This window comes from Ochlerotatus camptorhynchus, unplaced genomic scaffold (genome assembly GCF_037179485.1).
Source record: "Ochlerotatus camptorhynchus isolate MF236.1 unplaced genomic scaffold, CSIRO-AGI_Acam_v1.1 ptg000438l, whole genome shotgun sequence".
Classification (NCBI taxonomy): domain Eukaryota; kingdom Metazoa; phylum Arthropoda; class Insecta; order Diptera; family Culicidae; genus Ochlerotatus; species Ochlerotatus camptorhynchus.
Genome location: NW_027040924.1, coordinates 890635 through 912847, shown reverse-complemented (window position 1 = coordinate 912847; position 22213 = coordinate 890635). Strand labels below are relative to the sequence as shown.

Genomic DNA, 22213 nt, shown 5'->3' with positions numbered 1-22213 from the left:
CTTCATTGAGATTTTGAGGAATATTTCAATAGAAATCTCCATTGAATATGGAATCGACTATTTTGAGGTCTTCAGAACCACTTGAAAGTTCTCAAATTTTTCCTAAAGTTAATGAAACTGCCTTCAAGTTCTTTTGTAGAAACTAGCCTGATGCTCACAATACTTCTCATCAAATTCTGAACTTTATAGGACTTCCTAAAGTTTCATCAAGTTTTCTAACAATCATGGATCTCCTTTAAAGGATTAAACATTCACTGAAGTTCTCTAAACTTCTTTAAAATTTATGTGACTTCTCTAATGTTAACGGAACTGCTCTGAGGTTCTCTGCTATTTGTGAAATTCTCAAAATTTCTCGAAAGTTTTTGCAGTTCTCATGAAGCTTGTTGTACTGCGCTGAATTTAATTGAATCGTCCTAAAAATGTTTAAGCTTCAGTGAACTTCTGAACTTATGCGAAGACCTCAAATAACTTTTTAACGTCTCTGAAGTTATCTGAAAATCTGGGAACTGCTATAGATTCCCACTAATTTTCTGAAACTAATGGAACTGACCTCCCCCTGAAATTCCTGCAATTTTCGGAGCTTACTAAACTTCTTTCAAATGCTCCAGCAATTTGCTAATGTTCATAAAATTTCGTGAAGTTCGCGGATCTCATCTTAAGCTCCATAGATTTCTATGAAGCAATGTAATCATGAAGTAATAGCACCAGGAAAGTATAGATTATTTTTTTTTCCTTGATTTGTTTTCCGTCGATCTTGTTTTCCGTGCTGAGCACCAATGCTACCGACGCCAGGGAGGCAGCTCCCACACCTGGACCCTACCTATTGACCCATCAACTCATGACCCGGGGACCTACGGCTTTACTTCCTTTCCGAAGGAAGAAGTGATCAGAGATGTTATGCCTCAGAACATCCCGGCGGCGCCAACTGGGATTGAACCCAGGCCTGCTGGGGTGAGAGGCAATCACGCTTACCACTACACCACCTGCGCCGCTGTAGTCTAGACTATTGAAGAAGTTTTAAACTAGTGTCGATAATTTAAGGAAAGTTTTATGAACTTCAGAAAAATGTTGAGAGCTTCAGTGAAAAGCATAGAACTTTATTAATTATTCCGTTCTAATTCCATGAAAATACCGGGAACACAAAAGTTCCAGATATTTAGAAAAACTTCGGAAACCTCACAGAAAGACAGTGGTCTTCAGCACTGTCTATCTGTGAGGTTTCAGAAGTTTTTCTAAATTTCTGGAACTTTTGTGCTCCAGAAATTTTCATGGAATTAGAACGAAATAGTTAACATAGTTCCATGCTTTTCACTGTAGTTCTCAAGATTTTTCTGAAGATCATAAAACTTTCCTTAAATTATCAACACTAAGTTAAATCTTCTATAGTAGTCTAGACTTTTCTGGTGTTATTAAAACTGCCTAAACGATTACTGACATGCTTTAAAGTTCTCTAGACTGCCCTGAAAGTATCAGTATTTTTTAAGAACTCGCAACTTTACTGAAATTAATTAATTTACCTTGTAGTTTCGACAATTTTTCTAAAGAATTATAACCATTATAAACACTCACTAATTTTTTCCTGTACTGATCTATGCTTACCTGAATTCTCTAAATTTGTTTAATTATCCAGCAAATTTTCGGCTATAGGGAAAATTGATGTAATGTCGGCCTAAATGCCCCTAATTTGGGCCCATACATAAATTCAGCAATCGACCATAGCTACCAAAAATATCCATTAGTACCGTCCCAACGACGCGATCATCTAGATACAATTGATAAATAGCATAGTGATGTGATGGGCCCAATCTTACATTAGAGCCAGTTCCCCTATATTCATAATTCCCTAACGCTTCTGACGTTTTAGAATAATAGAATTCTTGGAATACCCTATAATTCCACGGAACTCCTTGTAAGTCGCTGCAAATTTGCTTAAGTTGATGGGATTATTCTGAAGCTATCTGATCGTCCTCGAAGTACTCGGAACTTCACTGAATATCATGAAACTATTTAAAAATATCTAAATTTAGATATTTGGAATTTCTTGAAGATATCACTGCTTGCTTAAAGTTCTCGCATTTTTTAATTAATGGAACTTCGTTGATGTTCTCTAAACAACTTAGCTTAATTTTGGCATTTTTTAAGTTCTTGAAATCTGCATGATATAACATCTATAAAATACTCTCATGTTTACCGGATGTTCATATAATTTGTATCACGTTCCAGAAAATCTCTCGGGTTTTGCTGAAGTTTTCGGAAATTCACTGAGTTTCTCAAAACTTCTTATATTCCCTTAGTTTCTAATATTTCTTTGAAATTATTTGAACTGCACTTTGATTCTCTGACGTGTCTTGATGTTCTTGAAACTTCCCAAAAGCTTAAAGTTCCATTAAAGATCTAGGTTGTGCTCGGAAATAAATAGAATTGCCGTAAACACCTTTAAATTTCCCTGGAATTCTCTGACTTTTGTGAAGTTTGTGATATATATCTGAAGATCTCTGTACTTCCCTGTAATTCTTAAGGGTTCTTGATTTTTTTCAGCACATCATGGAACTATCCTGAATTTATCTAAATTTACGATTAAAAATATTTTAAGTGCTCCAAAAGTCTGGACTGCGGGGAACTGCTCTTAAGATCTGAAATTCCCCAAAGATCTCTAGATCCAGCTTTTGTGAGATCCAGCTTAGAACTTCTTAAAAATTTGCACAATAGCCCTCAAGTTTTCTATATTTCTCAAGTTTGCTTGACACCTGTGAAGTTCTCTGAAATTCTAGTAGCTTCATAAAAGTTCCTGAAAATGATGCTAAAATAACGGTTGAATGAAGGTTCTTAAAGCTTCAGTAAGTTCCCCATATTTTCAGCGTGTTAACTTCCCTTATGTTCATGCAGTTTGTTTATGGAGCTTCACTGAAATTCTTAGCATTTCCTTTCATTCCTCAGAACTTCTCCAAAGTTCCTGCAAATGTTGTGAAATTAATGGTACTGCATTGAAGATCTCTAATCTTTCATAAAGTTAATTACGAACTTCAAATAAATCATTTATTTTTTTACTTAATTTATAATTAATGAAAATTTTAAATATCTTGAACTTGTTCATGGGATACGAAATTTCAAGACATAGAATATTTTTAGATCTTGGACTTACTTAATGGATTACACTCGTTAATTTTTAAATGTTACACACAATGATCATTGAACTATTGGCTCCGTAAAGCAAATGCAATTGAATCTTCCGAATAAAATATCTAGCTATTAAAATTTTTTTTTAACATTTTTGGCAATGTAAAACAATATTGAGCATTTAATGGTGAAGATGATTCATCTGCTCGTCGAGTAATGATGCTTCTTTTTGAGTAGTTGCAAGTATTTTTTGCTCTTTTAGCCTCCAACTCCTTAACAATAAAGTGTGAGGTTAGGGACCTGCACAATAGATCAATATGAGCTTTCATCGTGTTTGTACTGAGAATATAAAGAAAAGGTGCGTTGTCATGACAGCAGCGACTAAAGATCTGCACGCTTACTTCAGCTTACTTACCGGGTGAGTCGATCGTACTCAATTTCGTCTGATGCATTAGGTTGTCAAAATCCGAATAAACGAGAAATGTCAAACTGAGTAAAAGCTACTCAGTTAGCCAAATTCGGGACTTCTAAAGAAAATGCCAGCCGTGTCGGAACAAACGCTTTCTGAAACGGCGAAATTATTGAATAACACCGGCCGAAATGTATTAAAGTAAGTATGAATTGCATAAAGAGACGGGTTTCAATCGTCTTCAGCTCCATATAAATGAATCAGGAGCAGGCAATTTCCATTTTTTTTTTGACGTAGGACTACGTCTGTGATTTCTATACGGGGGTACACTTTGTGAATACCGAAAATGGAACATGTAACAAAATTATGAATGATTTTGAGAGTTAATAACTCAGCTGCCCCTGGACCAATTTCAATAATTTTAAAACCAATTGATCAGATATATGTCTTTGCATCTGTTGAATTTAAGACTTTTTCATTTTTCAAAATGTCACTATTGAAAATTACACGGATGTGCAACTGTTGCTATGATAATTAACATTATCACCGATTGCCTGCGAAAATTGATTTCCCTCAATCGGATTTCAGTTCCCATATCAAAATAGAGCTGGAATTAGAGCGTAACAGCTTTTGTAAATAATTACTTATAATTATTTCGATGATGCCTTGAAAGTCAAGGCTCGACTATGCAAATCAACATCACTATCAGGTAGGGTAAGACTGTTGGTTTGCGTGGGCGTGCCTTGTATTCCTTAAAATTAGATCTAACATACCATGTACTTTATGGCAACATTGGGGGTACGATTTCAAAAACCAAAGTCGGTCGCGGCATGAAAGTGGTATAATTTTTAACCAGAAATGATGGATTTTAATTCTTAATACGCCAATCGATAGGAATGTTTTCTACGAATCCGTTAAAATTAAGACTTTATCATTTTTCAAAATGTCACTGTTGAAAATTGCACGGATGTGCAATTGTTATGATAGGTACTTAAAATTATCACCGATTGCCTGCGAAAAGGGATTTCCCTAACATAGATTTCAAAGTTGAATTCCATCCGGTCTCACCAAACGGTGTTTATTCAATCACCACGTGGTGAGTGGTGGTGTTCTCCAGTACAAAACGAAAGGCTGCCTGCAAGCAGCAATCTGCAGCCGACATGAGCATCCATAGAAGGAGGAAGAAGCCGTACCGCTATTGATCGGAATCAGTAATCGTGAGTTGCTGTGGGCCATCTATGTCAAGCGCGTCATAATAAAGAGTACAAAAAGAGAGGACCCCACTCAAATTTCTATTCTTGCACAAAACACAAGCTCCTGCTACAGTTAACAAGATTTATTATATCAGACCACGTAGTCCTACGTCACCATTGCGTACAACCCCATAGGGCTGTCCCTAGTAGTTTTTCGATTGAATTTCACAGATTTTTGACATTTATCTATACACTCAACACTTCTAGTAGAGGAACTATAAAGATTTTCTACGTATCGGGCTTTCATTCCATTCTCCAAAAACTATATCTCTATCAATAAAGTCTATTGATAAACAAAATGCACTGACATCGAAAACCATGCGCATCCAACGAAGGCAGCTGCCGGTGTAGTGAGAAGAACTCTTCGTCGTTCCAAAATGCTTCTGCAAAATCGCATCCAACACGACCATCAGCCCCAGCACAACAGTGGAGCAAGTCGAAGTTCGGTTATAACGCTAAACAGAGAGAGAGAGGAAGAGTAACGGAGTAACGTACCACGTCTGTCACATCGCTTCCACTTGTTCAGCCAGGCCATCGGTGCCAGATATACAGATATGGCTATATTCATACAGATTTTTGAAGTCTCATACAGACCCAATACAGACTGCAGACATTATACACATAATAGAAATTTTGTGCAGATTTTTGTCAATTGGTGCCTGGAATTTAACATAAAATAAAAAATATTTTCGAGTGGGTGCATCTTGTTATGATTATGGTACGTGTTATGATTATGAACAGCTTTTCGACTATTTTAAAGGAACACGTATGATAATACTAAATAATAACATCTGTTCGGTAAGATCTGATCGTTTCTCATTTATTTTTATTTGAAATAATAGATTTCCCTTTTTCTAGCCTTACTCACATGCCTACATATCAAATTCAAATAGCTGAAAATCAGTAAAATTTTGCTTGATGAAAGAACAGCAAACTTTCCAATAGACACTTTCAGTAAATCGATATTTATCTTACTAGGAGCACGGAGCTTCTCAAGAAGATTGTTGATACAAATACACAAATAATATAGAATAACAAACAAGATCACCAGGCTTTTTATCATAAACATTTTATTAGATATAACCAGTGTATTTACCAACATAATTTTAGTTATATCCTTCTCCTTCGATGTAGACGGTGGTGTGTACGTACTTGCGACTGTGACGCTAACAGTTTGACAGTTAATTACTGGGTGTCCAGCAAACCGCTTATGGTAACTGTATTTTCCGGTGAAAAATATCGTTTACTGTCTCTCAGTAAAGCATTGCTTTGCTGATCATGATCCAGCAATCCGTTTTACTGAAATATAAATCTCAAAATTGGTGTGTATGTTCGATTTTTTTCATTTGTTACTTTTTTTACGTTTTCACTTTATTCCGATGATTCGGTACATGGATCTTGAATGGGATATATATCTTTATAAAACTCGTGACAGCAAAATGCTTCTTAATTATTGACTTCGTATTTTTTGTACTACGAATAAAAATTTAAAAAAAAAACACATAAACGCACTTTTGCAAGTACAAAAATGCTTATTTATCCAGTTTAGTGTGAGACGAGCAATTTTATAGCCAAAATACATGTGGAAAATACGTAATCAGCAATACGGCGATTTTTCTTTTCTAGTGTACAGATAAATTCAGACATATTATTTGACACTCATACAGACTTTTGAAAAAAATCATCTGGCATCCCTGAGCCAGGCAGTCGACAGCTGGTCGAAGCTATGAGGCATCACTCAGGATGACCATTGAATCACCAAATTGTCACTAATAAAAACTTGCTGGTGTAGCCGGTTTGTTTATTACTTTCATCCACGAAATCATCTGTCAAAGTGTTCAACCTGATCATAACATGCATTTATCAAAAAAAAAAATAATCATTATATACTGATCCCGCTGAAGAGACTCAATCAAATAAGTCAATTTTGTCAGTACAGTAAGGGTCTGATGTTATCAACACGTTTCCAATATCTTTAATTTGCTTGTGCTCCGCAACTCTATTTAATATATTCCGCATTATTTTGAAGATCAGATAATCAGCTTAGGAAAGCTTAGATAAACCTGTGGAAAGCTAAGAAGTCAAAATTTATGTGTTGCCAAAATCGAACCCTTGCTGTAGTCGAATAGAAGTTTGTCGGGTTTTTTTTTGCAATTTTGAATATTTCGCAAAACTTTTAACCATGTTGAAATTGCTAAACTTTTTTTGTTTTCAACAGATAGCCTTCTCCTCCTCTGACCCATTCGGCATGTTAAATTCAACTCAAAGCCTAAAAGGAACATTTTGAGTGATTTATTTCATGTTATCGATCGACAGTTTCGTGCATGATTATTAAAATCTACCTATTTGTCTGCCAGAAATAGGCACGCTCGGATATCAGGGTTAATCGCTAACTTTAAATATGTCACTTTTAACCACAAGTTAAATTTAATGCAGCAATTGAGGACAGCCCCAGGGATCAAATAAAAATGTTTTCAGCTTGTAATCTACAATTATGCCTGGGTAAAGATTACCCATTTAATATATATTTAAATACCTATTATTTTCAACTATTTGTCTGTTGATATCCATTCCACTTCGTATATTGAATTGGCCTTTTTCACACAACCGGTCACCATTTCCAGTATTTAAAGAGTTTTAAGTTTTTAGATTTTAATTATCTAAAAGAACTAAGGGCAAAACAATTGTACCAACCAATCGCGGTCCTACGTGAACCTTCCGTTCGTGCCTTAGGCACAGAATCTTCTGCTTTTTTTATGAAAACAAATAAAATAAACAAACTTTACGGCTGGAAACATCACAGAGTGGTATTGACTCACTCTGCGCAAGCACGTCGTTTACTCAAAAGTGAGTAAAAGTGCGCCTACTCACTTTTGAGTAGCCATACTTCCCACTTAAATGAGCATGTTCGAATCAATTGTGAGTAGTTGTGAGTTACCGTGTGATGCTTTTCTGCTCGATTATCAAAGTGTATTGAATATACAGGTATATTATTTAGCACGCATCAAACATTAATAGTAACGTCATCATTTCAAACCGACATGAATCTAAAAATTATTATTTTCCTGGTTTTGCTTAAAAATTTCCGGTTTATCCTGGTAAAAAATACCCGACATTTTCCTGGTTTTCCTGGTTTTTGTATTCACTTGCCACCCTGCTTCAATCAAATCGTTAGGATTCAGTTATCACTAGTTACCAGCCTGGTTGTTGGTAACTAGCAGGGGAGCAACCACTCAAACTGCGTATGACTGAAACACTCATACGCAGATTTTCGCCGAATAGCAAAGAAATCAAATTCAGACTAAACCTACACAAATTAAGCACTTTTCGACGAAACCAACATGGATATTCCTGACATTGCGAAGCTTCAACGTGTTGCAAACAACCGTGATACAACCAAAGAAGCCTGTATGGCTGAATAAGCTACTATGCAGTTATCCCCCCAAATACTGTTGCTCAACAGTCCAAACTCAGCTATTTTAGGACATTGAGGACATTGAGACACAACTTTTTGAAAACTTCACAAATCGCGATGAAACTTTCAGCACTGAAAGAGAAGCATTTTCAAAACAAGCTGCTGTCAACCGACCACCAGGGCGCTCATATGACATAAACTGCCCATCCGGATTCCAACTGCACCGGACAAACTACCCACGTCATAAAGATTAAAACTCCGCAAAAGCCTTGTAATACCACCCAAAGCCCCATTTTTTTTACCTCACATCACACTGACTGTTTAAAACTCACTTTGCATTTTTCAAGCAAGTTCGCCTTAATTCCCATTCCAACACACGTTCCACCAGAGCAAAAATATAAAAAAAATCCAATCTCACAGAATAAAACCGCACGAAAAATCTTTTTTATGAAACTCCTAAAAAAAAGTTTAATGATAATTGAAATTAAAATTTATCTCGATGGGCCCCATTTTTTCCTCATTGCGTTCGTCCCCGGCACTGAACTGACTGACTGCATGCCGGTTGTGCCTGGTTCGTTGGTTCACCAAAGTGCTCTCCGGGAGCGGTTGGTGGATCGTTATGAAATTATGAAGAATAAAATCGCGGTTAAATTTCGTGGGGAGTGATTTTTTTCCGTTTTTCGCTGTTTCATGCGTTTATTTCGCGCTCTCTTTCTCCGGACGATGCCTGGAATGGGAAAGATTGAAGGGAAGCTTGGTGCAAAGCAATTCAGTTGGAAATGATTTTTTTTTGTTCGCTTGGTTTGGTTGCCGCTTTTCCTCCGGTTGGCTGGAATAAATTTCCATCCATTTGCAGGCAGCCGACGACGCCTGGATGCTTTTTTTTCCCCATGTTGAGGTGAGATTTTCCACCATCTTTTACTCTAGTCTTAAATGAAAAATCAATATTCTATTTTCTTGTGCCTGAAGGATTTTCCATACTGCTGTGTGACGACGTCAGGATTTTTCTGCAGAAGGTGATGGAAGCATGTGCTCGGGTTTCTCACGATATTGGGAAAGGATGAGGAGCGATTCCAGCGGGGAAAGGGGTGACAAAAATGGGTAAAATTGTCCTACAACCAAAGGAACAAAGGAACGTCAACAAACCTCAAATTGGGATTAGCAATCCTGGGATCGCCTCCAGCAGAGTTGCGGAAAGGTGGGGTGGAACTTCTTTGCCTCCTTCCGAAAGGCTCGAGCGACACCACAATCTATTTGTGTTACAACAAACAACACAATGGATTTTCACAGATCTGTGAGTATGAATAGGATTAGACGATGTAAATGATCAGCCCTTCTTCGTCCACCCGCCGAAGGGTTGCTCCTCCGTTGCATGACAAGTTGTTAGACCTTTGTCGTGAGTCTCATGTCCAAATTGTTAGTTTTTGGTCAGGTCATTTTGGTTTCTTCTTTACGGTTTTTGTTTTGAAGGGGATTGACAAATTTTGTTTGTTCCTCTGCCTCCAGGGGCCGATGGCTAGCTGGAACCGCTGTGTGGTTGTTGGATATGTAAATATGCTTTCTTGGTTTGCCTGCTTTTTTTTTTGGTCGGTTGAACCGTTTCGGGTTGAGTGAAAATTTGTGAACACATGTTGCCGGTAGCAAACTGATCGATTTCCGATTAAAGGAAAATATTGATGTTGTAAACATGGCCTTCCCATACGGTCGTCGAAATAGAAATCTTGTCATTTCCGTTCTTTCCGCTGGATACTACTCAAAATTACAGTGCCAATATCTCATGACGACTTTTTTTTTACAATGAATTTCAAAAGTAGCTAAGCTCGATTTATAATTTGCCCATAATTTTTAACAATTCTCACACTCACCGGTATGGATGTAGGTGTGCTTCTTCATGTCGCTCTTCTGGTGAAACCGCTTCCCGCAGAACCCGCAAGGATACGGCCGGGTATCGCTGTGGATCAGCAGGTGCGTCGACAGCGTGCTGGACCGCTTGAATGCCTTCCCGCACTGCTTGCATTCGAAAATTTTCTCTACACTATGCACAGCTCTGCGGACGAAAAGTTCAAATTGCTTCGTCAAGCAACTTCCAAATACGTAAGTGGAAGGGTTTTCTATCTTACCTGTGTTGACTTAAACTAATCTCGTGGCCGAACGTCTTGTTGCACATCTCGCAGGCGTACGGCCGTTTGCCGTTGTGCGATCTCCGTGCGTGCACTTCTAATCCGTGAGGGGTAGTAAAGATTTTGTCACATTTAGTACATGAATACAGATCAGCTAGGGTTAGGCTCATACCTGGACGCATCAGCAGATGGTGTGGATGATGCGGGTGGTTAAAGTCCAGGTGAGCTCCGGAAGGTCCGTTGGCTCCGCTGCCGACTCCACCGGCCACGACTGCACCCGCTGCCACTGCATTTTGAGCCATAAAGTGCCGTAACCGAAGCAGATCTTCCGGCGTCGAGGGGTGATAACTGCGGGAAAGACTAAGCCTTATGTAGTGGTTGTGAGGTGGCTTTGTTACTGTTGTCGAGGGGGGAACTTACTTGCTTAAGGCTGGATTCAACTGGTGACCTTGCTGCTGAAGCATAGCAAAGAACGGAAACGGATGAAACAGTGGTCGGTTCAGAAGGCTTTGTTCGTAGAACTGGGAGTAGTTTGGTCTATAAATAGAACTCCATAGTAGCAAAAACTGTCTAAAACAAATCCTACTCAAACAAACCTCACACATTCGAACGAACTGTTCGACAAAGGCGACTTGGACTTGGGCTCGTCTTCACGCTTCAGTAAGGCCGAAACGGAGAAGGCTTCCGAGTTTTTCGGTATGGGTGCAATCTCCGTCGTCGGAGATAGGCTAATTCGTGGCGGAGGAGGAGGCGAATCCACTTCCAGCTCTATCGAAGACGATCGTGATCGTGTGGATCGATCCCGGGACCTGGACCGGCTGCGGGATCGTGACCGCACGCTCAAACTACTCGAATCATACCCGTTCGGCCCGTGACCCGGCTGGTGGTACACGTTGTTATTGTCCTCGTCTTCCGATTCGTTCTTGACCAGCCGGCTGATGCCGAATTTGATTTCATCTGAAAATTGAAGAAAGAAAAAAGATTTTATTTATTCAACATCACACAATATTAATCATCGATTTGTTTCGCGCTCGCTCAGGAAAACCAACAACTGTCCGGATCCACCCCGGCAATTTTCGCCGAAGTAATTTTCACGGTACGTTAACACCACAATTGGGAAGGATTCAAATCTGGTTCAGCACCCTCGTATGAAGCCTCAGTGAATGCAGGGAGCGACGTGCTACGGGCGGCGTTCCATCAGAGAGCTGTGACGAATCGAGCAAATGTGACAAAAATTGCTGCCGTTGGAGGACCTGATACATATTAAAGGGAAAAGGGCAATGTGTTCGGTTTTCGCAATGCTCTATTTACGAAAACAGATGTTTTATTTACAGTGGATTACCAACGGTGGCACAGTGAGAAATGATGGCGTCGAAATAGAATTTAGGATATGAACTGCCGACTATGTTGAGATATTTGAACCCATAAATCTGAAGTTCAAGATTCAGGTTTCTCAAGATGCCAAAGTTAACCCTTTTGAAGGTTTTCCGTTGTTTTGAAATGCAAAAATGCATTTTTGGAAATTTTATAAAACAAAAGTTGCTTCATTCAGCCTAAACTTATCGAATTCATAAAAAAAAGTGTTTGTTTAAAGACTATAGCATTTTCATTGTTTTTCAATAGTAACACAGCTTCTCAAGAATACAGATAGAAGAGATTGATGACCACACGGAGAAACTAAAGTAAATGCTGACTGTAGCACGTAAATTTTTTCATGATCATTATAAAAAATTAATCTGAAAGGGAGCACATATTTTTCGTTCTTATAGACTTCTATCTCGATTTTAAAATCAAGAAATAAATTGCATGTTTTATTTTACTTTTTTAAACATATCAATAGGACAACTCGAGTCATAATAAATCACCATCGAAGAACTAAGCGTTGGTGATTTTTGACAATGTAATCGCACTTGGTCAGATTAATTCATGAGCATTAAAATTGACGAAAATTTTGGTTTTCGATCGAATTCTAAAGCAATAACCACAATACTTCTAAAGTACACAATCGAGCATTCAATTTCTTTATGCAAAAGCTATGACATAGTATATTCATTTCCCCTATCAGAATTTTTACACTTCATTTGAATACACTTCATTTTATAAATATTAATTTTATACACATCGAAACCACTTCGATATTTTGTCCTTATCCGAATTTGTGAACATTTTATCGGCATCTACGTTAACGCGACATCTTACCGTGAATTTGTGTGTCTGTTGGGTTTTGATTTTTCTGTTTTAGATTTAAGATATACATTTTTAATGGTTCAAGGTAAGCCAAAACCTACTTTTTACGGTGGTGGTAAGCTTCTCGTTAAGATTTTGAAAGCAATACATACATACATTTACAAATCTTAAATGGTTTTGAAATAAGAAAATAACCAAAATAATTTTATAAATATTTATGAGGCGGTAATTAAACTATAAAAGGTGTCCCACATCCGCAAGCAACTGGAAAATCCTCATCTCTCTCATCGGGACATCGGAAAACAACTCGGAATCGTGCAGTCAACGGTGAGTCGTGTGATTAAACGTTACTACTAAAGTCTGAGCATCGAACGGAAGGAGAAATTCGGTCAGAATGGATGTTCTATAAGTGATCAGGATCACAAGCGTGTCGTGAAAGCGTTTAAGCGGAATCCCAATGCTTCGGTCAGGGATGTGACCAAAAAGTTGAATCTTTCGTTCAGAGAGCCAAGGACCGGAAGGGACTGTATACGTACAAAGTGCAGAAGGCTCCAAATCATGATGAACCGCAAAATACGGTGAGAAAATCACGGGCCCAGAAACTGTACACCCAGATGCTGACGATGTCTCATTGTCTTGGACTTCCGGCAGCTTCTGGGGCTACTGTTCTTCACCGCCCAGCACAAGTTTAATGTTCCGGAGGAAGTAAGGAAGCAGAAACTTTCCAAGTTTGCCATGAACTACATGATTTGGCAAGCGATCTGCTCATGTAACAAACGAAGTGCGCCGTGTTTACAGAAGCGTCTGATTCCTCTGTTGAAGCAACACGAGGGCCCTACGATCTTCTGGCCGGATCTAGCTTCGTACCACTATTCAAATGTTGTCCTGGAGTGGTTTATTTATTTGTTGTTGAGTCAATGTGTACAGGGATTTTAGTATCATGTAGAACAAAACGTTCAATGTAACACTCATTGATTATGTCATTGGAAAAAATCGTCCCATGTAACATGTCCGATGTACAACTTGACTAGTCAAAACGTCCAACGTTTTTTTTTTTTTCTATATTGTAGCATGAAATTCAAAGAAAAATTGTGATTTTACCGCTTCTACTGAATTTTCAATGTTATTATTCACTGATTACATTAAAAATAGTAATACAAAATGTATTGTTTCTAAAGAGTTAAAATAATAATCTGTCGAACTTCAACTTCGATTTTCTCAAAATGATGGATATGTGACATTGGTCTATTTGAAAAGTGACGTGAGATTTTATGTCAGTTCCGTGGATGAATCATTATTTTCCTCTAGAGAGGGTCTAATATAAGAGAGAAGCGGACTGGTTGGTTTTGAGCCAAACGAACTGTAAAAGCCAGAGCCAATCGAGCAGCGCCTATCTTGATTGCATTGGCAGTGTTGCTGGAAGCCACCTAGGCATAGGTTGCCAAGGCAGTTTGTTTTGAATCCGCTCCCCTCTTACACTAGACCCTCTCTATTTTCCTCCTGCTCGCACTTGTTCGAGAAAGTGTTTTGTGTCGGGACGGGACTTGACAATCGAGCTTCTCACTCTTCTTAATGTTTTTGAAGAATGCTCTTCGGAAAGTTGTGCGTGGTGTTTGACGGAGTTAACCAATGATTCCAGGAATGTAAAATATTTTTTTTCTATTTTAATTTGTATTTTATTCGGAATTTCTACCGCAGTTTAGCAGCTTAAACATCATTTTTGCTCAACACAATAAAAACCACCGTAAACAAACAACAATATCCATCGTTTAAAATACGCAGTGCACTCTATTTTTAAACTTTCCTTTCGCAAATGTAAACAAATAACAACGCCATTGACGTCAACATTGATTCTGGCATCACTGCCAGCCAGATTGATGCGATCCCTCTGTCCTTTTTATTCCACGATTGCTACTGTCAAATCGACCGATCAGAAACTGGCTCGTATTTGACAGTAAATTGGCTCGAATCCCGTCCCAGTTTTGGCAGAGAGGTAACTCTAAGACTAAAAGGTCCCGAAATAACGTGCTCAACTTTCTGGATCAGCTTTTGTACCCTATTCGGTCCCAAGCTAATCGATTCAGCCCTCGAAACATAAGAAAATCCACTAATCCCTCATTTCATCTGCCAAACTTTCATAGCGAATCAAAACAAACATTGCGTAGTACTAGAATTTCGACTAGAATGGGGTACGTTAATCGTTTGCTTGGGACCAATAGGCTAGTCAAGTAGTGAGCCAATTTAAAATCGATAGTTTCGTATTGATTGTAGGTTTTGGTGCGCTGATCAAACGTCAAAAATCTCAGTTTAGTGGTTTCTTCTCGATCAGCGAGATCTATAGGTGAGGCCGAGGGTGAGGCTGAAAGAAACTATCTGACTCTTTCTTTCTCTCGATCCGACGAAAATACCGGATGAATGAATCAGTGGACTAGAGTTTCCTTCTGCCTCACCTATAGATCCTGCGCATTGCGTAGATGTAGATATTCTATGCTTTTGGAAAATTACAAAGCTGTAGTATCCTTGGTTGGTAGCCGTGGTTCGCAAGGTATTGTGTGTGCCCGCAGCCCCACCAGCACGCCAAATGAACGAGTTTTTAACATAGCTGGGCTGACCGTATCTGCACGTCAGTCAGGCATCCACCCTAACAATGTGGATAAAACAATATTCATTCATGACTATTAATCATATTGTCGAGCAGTTTTGGGACGACCTTCTACCAGCGATTTTACGGAAATGAAACAATCAATTCCAGATTTTTCAAGCATTTTACAAATAAGACCCTATTTTCTCGAGGTTGTAGAATAAAAAATATTATAATATTGTTCCACGTTAAAGTTCGAGTGGTAGGAAACGTCATTTTAAACTGCTCCAATGATGTGATCCATTACAGCATTTCGATTGTTATATATATTAATGACAATTACATCATACAGAAAATAGTGCTTTGCACTAAGCAGTGGCTTACTGACGAGAATCGGATTTACATAAAGGTAAATAAGTGATTATTATTAACAACACGTTGATATTAGACCTTTTTTTTAATCTCTCATAAGTTGTGCGGGATTCTACGTATATCCGAAAGCCATCATCTTCAAATACATAATCTAAAAGTTATATGACTACAATGCGTGTAGATTCAAATGAAATCATACAATTTATCGCTATTGACATATTTATAATATGTAATGCTCAATAAATGATAGAATTCTTAGGGCCAATTAAAATGTTACGTTATGTAACAGATTGCTTTTAAATACTATCCACCCCTGCATAACGCACTTTTCTTATACTTAATAAAAAGGTTTCCATACGACTCCACCCTCTGCAATTTAACAACCACTTGATATACTTTTCTAACCAAATTCCGCATGCACGGCCAATGAAAACGGCTCAAAATTGAGTAAGAATTACTCATATTTAAGTTCAGGCTACTCAAATTCGCGAAAACGTAGGTCACTCAAAGAATGAGTAAATTTTCCGCCACATTTCCGAGGAAAACTTCTCGAATTTGAGGCAAACTGATTGTGGTTATAGCATAAAGATAACTATAAGACTAGGAGGTCCCGAAAAAAACGTGCTCAACTTTTTGGTTCAGCTCTGGTACTCTCTTCGGTCCTAAGCTAATCGATGCACCCCTCGAAACATAGGAAAATCAACGAGCCCCTCATTTTATCTGTCAAACATTCATAGCGAATCAAAACAAACATAGTTTAGTACTAGAATTTGGACTAGAATAGGGTACGTTAATCGATTTGCTTGGGATCAATAGGATAGTCAAGTAGTGAGCCAATTTAAAATCGTTAGTTTCTGCCGGTTGGTTTTAGTCTGTTTACTAGTACACTAACTAATAAACTCAAGCCGACCAACGCCGATCAACGCCGCCACGCCGCCGGCAGAAAACAACATATCACGCCGCCGCCTAAAATATTTTGATCGGCGCACAGGTCTAACAGAAGACGCTGCAGCCAGATGTTGTACGGAACCTAATGAGTGGAGTTAAGCGTAAAGTGCGAGCGTACGGTTATAGTTTTGAAGTTGAATGAAATAAATATGCCAAAAGTTTACTAATGGGTTATGTTTTATTGTCTGAAAGTTTGAAAAGGATCGGTCAACTAGGTAATTTTCTACAGCGTCATTTACAGTTATTTGTTATCTACGGGAGTAGTCACCCTATAGTTACGCAAATGGGGTCATGACAACCTTTTTTTTAATAGTACTTGATTCACTTGAATCAAATTTATGCCGCGGTTACACTTGCATGACAAACTATGAGCATGAGCATTATTTATATGAAATTATGAGTACTATACAAAAACTATACAAAAACTTTAAAAGTGTGACCATGGATGTGCTCATAATTTACAATACGTTCATGTTCATAGTTTGTAATATAAGTGTATCCGCGGCATAAGAGCGGTATAAACCACCACCCATCCTTTATCGTTGCGTTGAGATAAATTTGACAGTTAGCCAATAGATCTAGCTGTCACTTTTCCGCAACACGTCAGATCCGGATGTAATGTGGGTGTCCCTTAAGTGGAATTTAATATTTCACATAGAATTATTCTCCATACAAACCATTAGCAATAAATATGGAATAGAAGTTGGATGACATTTCTTTGCAACATCGCATGGAAAAGGTCCATGTGATGCTATAGAAGGAACACTGAAACGTATGTCTACTAGAGCTAGTCTAGCTAGAGGTCGTGAATATCCGATCAAAAATGCAAAGGAACTATACGATTGGGCTTAGAAGCGAAACGAGGATCAGATGACTCAAATTTTCTTTTGTTATACAACTTTGAAGAATATTAAACTAATAAACAATGACCTAGCAAAAAATACTCCAGAACTATAACCATTTGAGGAACTCAAAAATACCACTCATTTATTCCTATTTCTGAAAGATAAATAAAAGCCAGACAGTTTTCAAACTGTGACAATGAAAAGAAAATTGTTGCTTTTACTAAGAAGTAAAGTTTGGATTTCTGTAAAAACAATATCAATCTAACAATGTAAAGATAAATTAAACCATTCTCGTAAAATCCCAATAATAGGTTGTTTGTATATGCAAACGAGCGAAATATGTATTTGTAAGAAATTTAATCAAATTGTTTCAAAACATACACATATTCCAGACAGACAAATATAAAACTTGAAAAATTCAAAGCAAAAAGCACATAAAATTTACAAAAAATACAACATTAGGTATAATTTATCAATCTATTTGGATATATGCGATAAATTGAATTAAGCCATCAGTAATGCATTTGAAGAATATAATTCAAAAACTGAACTTGAAATAAAGTCCTGTTCGAAGAACTTCTTTAATTACGTAAAAACCAAATTGAAATCTGGAAATTTTCTTTCAATCATGCATCTTGACGAAAACGTAGGCGATAGCTTAAAAAAAAACTGTAATCAATTTGCATTTTTTTTTTCAAGAAATCTACACGACATTTTCTGAAGAAGACCATTCTGCAGGCTTTAAAAAATTAGACTCTTCAAAAGGTCCTGGACCTGACAGAATTCCTCCAGTATTTATGAAAAGTCTAGCAATGGAACTCACTGCTCCATTGTTTGGCTTTTTAATATGTCCCTGGAATCCAGAAAAAAATGGAACTTATTTTTAGTGCCTATCTTTAAATCTAACCTAAAATCTGACGTACGTAATTATCATGGAGCCATAATTTCTTGCATTCCTGAAATTTTCGAGGCAATTGTCAACGAAACATTATTTCTCCAAATAAAAAATAGAATTACTGACATGCAACACGGCTTCTTCAAGGGTCGTTTGACCTCGACAAATTTACTTGAATTTATAGACTATTCATTGAATGCAATGGATAATGGAAACCTATGCAGACTTTAGCAAGGCATTTGACCGCATTGACATACCAATGCTACTCTTTAAATTGCAAAAAAAATGGATTTGTGTCAGGATTCCTGAAATTGCTTGAATCATATTTAACTAACCGATAACAAATAATTAAATTCAACGGAAAGAAATCGAGCCCAATTCAAGTCACTTTAGGCCTTGGGAGCTCTCATTTGGGACCCCTTCTTTTTATTCTATACGTAAACGGCATTTCTTTCATTCTCAAAAACCTAAAATTGCTAATCTAAGCCGACGACATGAAGCTCTTTTTTGAAATAAGAAATAAAGCCCAAGTAACACATAAAACATCTTTTTGAAAAAGAATTAGAACGGCTTGTTGTACAAATGTATTATAAGAGATGCAGAAAACATCCCACGTTATATATGAGGTTTAAAGATGTTTTCTTCATACTTCTTTGATTCAACATTTTCCAAAATAGTTTATTTTTGCTTTTATCTTTAAATGTTATTTGAACGTGCATCTTACTGTTTTAATACCACTATAAAACTTGTCGTATGCAAAATCAATCCAGATTGACGTAAACATTGACGGTGCCATTGAATCGGACTGTCATGCACATGCATTGATTGACAGTTTCTTATGAGGTATTCGGAAGTTTGTTATAAAGAAAGTTGAAAATACTTTTTTATGACATCTCATAAATTAATACAACTGAAAATGTGCAGGTTGTCTTATAAGGAGTTGAAAATACGTTTAAATAACATTCTGGCAATTAGATGTACGCTTTGCTATTAACAAAACGTCTTCATGATGGATCGAAGGCGTGTTGAACGAGAAAACAATTTTCATGCCATTGGCAAGAACATGATAGATACTTATAACAAACCTTTCATCAAGCGGTGTTGGTCTAGTTAGGTAGTAACAAGTCTACCCCGCCAAGGACCAGTGATCGAATCCCATGCTCAAGTTTTTTTTTATTGTTTTTTTGTTTGTCGCTGGTTTTTATGATGTTTTCAAAACATGTTATAAGACCAGTATTTAGTTGTATAAGCTCCGCGTCTTGCGATTTTTAGGTTATATAAATGTATTAAATGATGTATTTTAAAGTATTAGTGATTCTTTGCGTTAGTCATTACAAAGTATTTTCAACTTTTTTATGACAAGCCGTGTTGCTTGGGAGAAGACATCAGTATATTCCAGAATTAAATACACATATTCTAAATTTGGTGTGAAAAAAGTCCAAGAAATGAATGAAAAAAGCAACTTAATTTCATTTAGTAGGAAAAAAACCACATCAAACATTTCAATTGCATTAGGAAATCAAAGTGCAGAAAAATGTGAAAAAGTTAGGGATTTAGAATTATCATAGACTCCAAACTAACTTCTATAGAACATTACATCACAATTATTCACAGGGCAAATAACATGCTTTGCTTTACCAGGGGCTTTTGCTATAACTTTCAGGACCCATACACAATTAAACATTATATATTGGCTATGTGAGGTCGATTCTTGAATATTTTAGTATTATATGGTCTCCTTTTTCAATCACGCACGCAGAAAAACACAATTTCTATTATACGTCCTTCGTAAATAAGGTTGGACATAAAGCACGCTGCATACTGATAAACTTACAAACTTTAAAGGAGCGTCGTGAATATGCAATGGTTTCATTTGTAAACGATATCGTTTCGTAACGTATTGACTCAACAGATCTTTTATCTACAGGGTAATTCGTAATAACTGTCAGTTTTAAAATCGGTCATAACGATTAAACACTTGCATTATTTTTTTATATCAGTATATTCCAGATATACTACATATATAACCTTCAACTTAGCATACTTTAATTCAAATCTCTCTCCCTTTACCTTTAATTACCAACCACATTTATCACGAAAACGAACCACAGCTGGCACGCAAGTTTTAGTTCTAGCACTTTTGGAGTCCTGGCGATGCGTCTAAGCACTAATATTAAACGGATTTTCCACGCATGGTTCCTTTTTACCTCTATAATGATGCGAAAAATAAATGTTTCATTTTTTCGAAGAGATTTCAGTGTCTAAAACATAACAAACGATTTTATACAGATTTATGATATGCTCCATTTTCACGTCAAAGACTGCTTGAAATCGAAAACGAATGAAATTTCAAATCCTACTATCAATACAAGCTGATAGTGGCACTAACTTAAAACAAAAATACTTGAACATATACCCATTTTACCCATTGAGAATTGCATATTTCTGAAATCGGTGACAGTTATTCTGAATCACCCTGTAAATTAAATTTCTATGCATCTATTTGGCAACTCCGAAATTGAAATTTATTTTCCATAAACCATCATTGCACAAATTATGCAAATTAAATCGCATGGCCTCTTACAATCAATACTGCGAAACCATTGACTATACGATGTATCGGCATAAACTAAAACAATATTTTAACTCCATACGATATGATAACTCTTAAGAAGAAAAATAGGAAAGCAGACACTGCTTGGTTTTTATTCAAAACTATTTTAACTTTTACTTTCATTTTTTTTTTAAGTAAAAAAAACTGTACATGTATTTGTGCTAGTCTACGTTGGGTGACGAAATAAATAAATAAATTAATTCATTAATAAATAGATGGCATATTTGTTACAGTGCAATCCCCCTGTGCACTTGATCTCTCCGAATTGAATCACTCCTCTGAGTAGATCCAGCAGCGAAATAAAAACAGAGCCCAAAATTATTGTACGCGATTAACAGGTGCACCTCAACTAAATAAATAACTATTAAAAACAACTTTTCCACAATTCCTCCGATTCATCCCCTAATGACGAATCGGAGGGAGCGACGGACGACAACAATCACCACCATCAGTCCCTTATGCTCGCTTCAACGTGCTCAGCTCACCCCTCATCATCACCACCGACCGTTTGTATAGCAATATAGGACCTTTTTCCAGATTGCTTCTCTGACAGGGTCTAGCCAAAAAAAAGAGAAAAGAATCATTCCGCAACGAGAGACAAATGAGCTCGGTAATCCCGGAACATTAACCCGGAGCTGTGGCTGGATGAGGGAAGCAAATATAAGCCCTATCAGGGAAAATAACTTCCCTCCGTGGAACTCAGTGTAGCGATTGTTGTAACTGATTTTCATTTTCAGACAGGCAGCTCTCAGTTGCCTTCTGGGTCGAAGCCATTTGAACTTCATTGAGCATAGACGGTATTTTTTTCACCCACAAAGTTCAACCCTGATCGTTTTGTCTCAATTCGGAATCGTAGGGATAAAACCTGATGATGTGCTATAATTTTTATTTCCCCTAGCACAGGGACCTTCTCTGACTACCCTCTGATTGTAACTCTCATGCATCCTTATAGGATTTTGCCTCGTCCGATAAAAATGCGCAAAGAGGCACATGAATGTAACAATAACAATAAATAAATAATCACGATAATCTAGGGGAGGTTTATTTTGATTATTTACAGTTTTTCAATTTTCCTCTCGAGCTGTGACGACGATGATGATGTTGATGGTGGCCGTCTTGGCGTTCTTCCCTCGCTCGTTCATGTCTCAATTGACTTTGTTGTCCTTTTTGCGTGCTCTTCACTACTGAATGCAATTTAGCTATCTAATCATCTGCAACCGTTGCCGCCGCCGCCGCATTGGGACCACATGGGAATACGGGAATGGGTCTTTGGATTAAACGAAGACTTTTCATCGCTTAATTCGCTACAAATAGGATCGGTTATGGATTTCGATTACGATTCCGTTCCACGAACATATGCTGCTTGAACTTGGTCTACAACAGAGCAGAGCTGATTCATTTCTGTACCTGCATGTTGCACTGTTTACTAGGTCACGTGTAGCCTGATGGTGACACGC

The 22213-nt window shown here is 37.4% G+C and overlaps 1 protein-coding gene across 3 annotated transcripts in view; it reads right to left on the bottom strand.

Annotated features, from left to right (window-relative positions):
- The window catches only part of sens-2 (senseless-2), a 215731-nt gene that overhangs the window by 107072 nt on the left and 86446 nt on the right, over positions 1-22213 (bottom strand). The window contains exons 3-7 of one of the 3 annotated variants that reach the window (XM_065234731.1): positions 10911-11271; positions 10735-10851; positions 10487-10674; positions 10315-10411; positions 10060-10241 (exon numbers count right to left, since the gene is read on the bottom strand). In XM_065234731.1, the coding sequence (XP_065090803.1) occupies positions 10060-10241; positions 10315-10411; positions 10487-10674; positions 10735-10851; positions 10911-11271 (945 nt within the window). The remainder of the gene's footprint in view (positions 1-10059; positions 10242-10314; positions 10412-10486; positions 10675-10734; positions 10852-10910; positions 11272-22213) is intronic. The other 2 variants (XM_065234732.1, XM_065234734.1) reach the window with 2 other exon arrangements.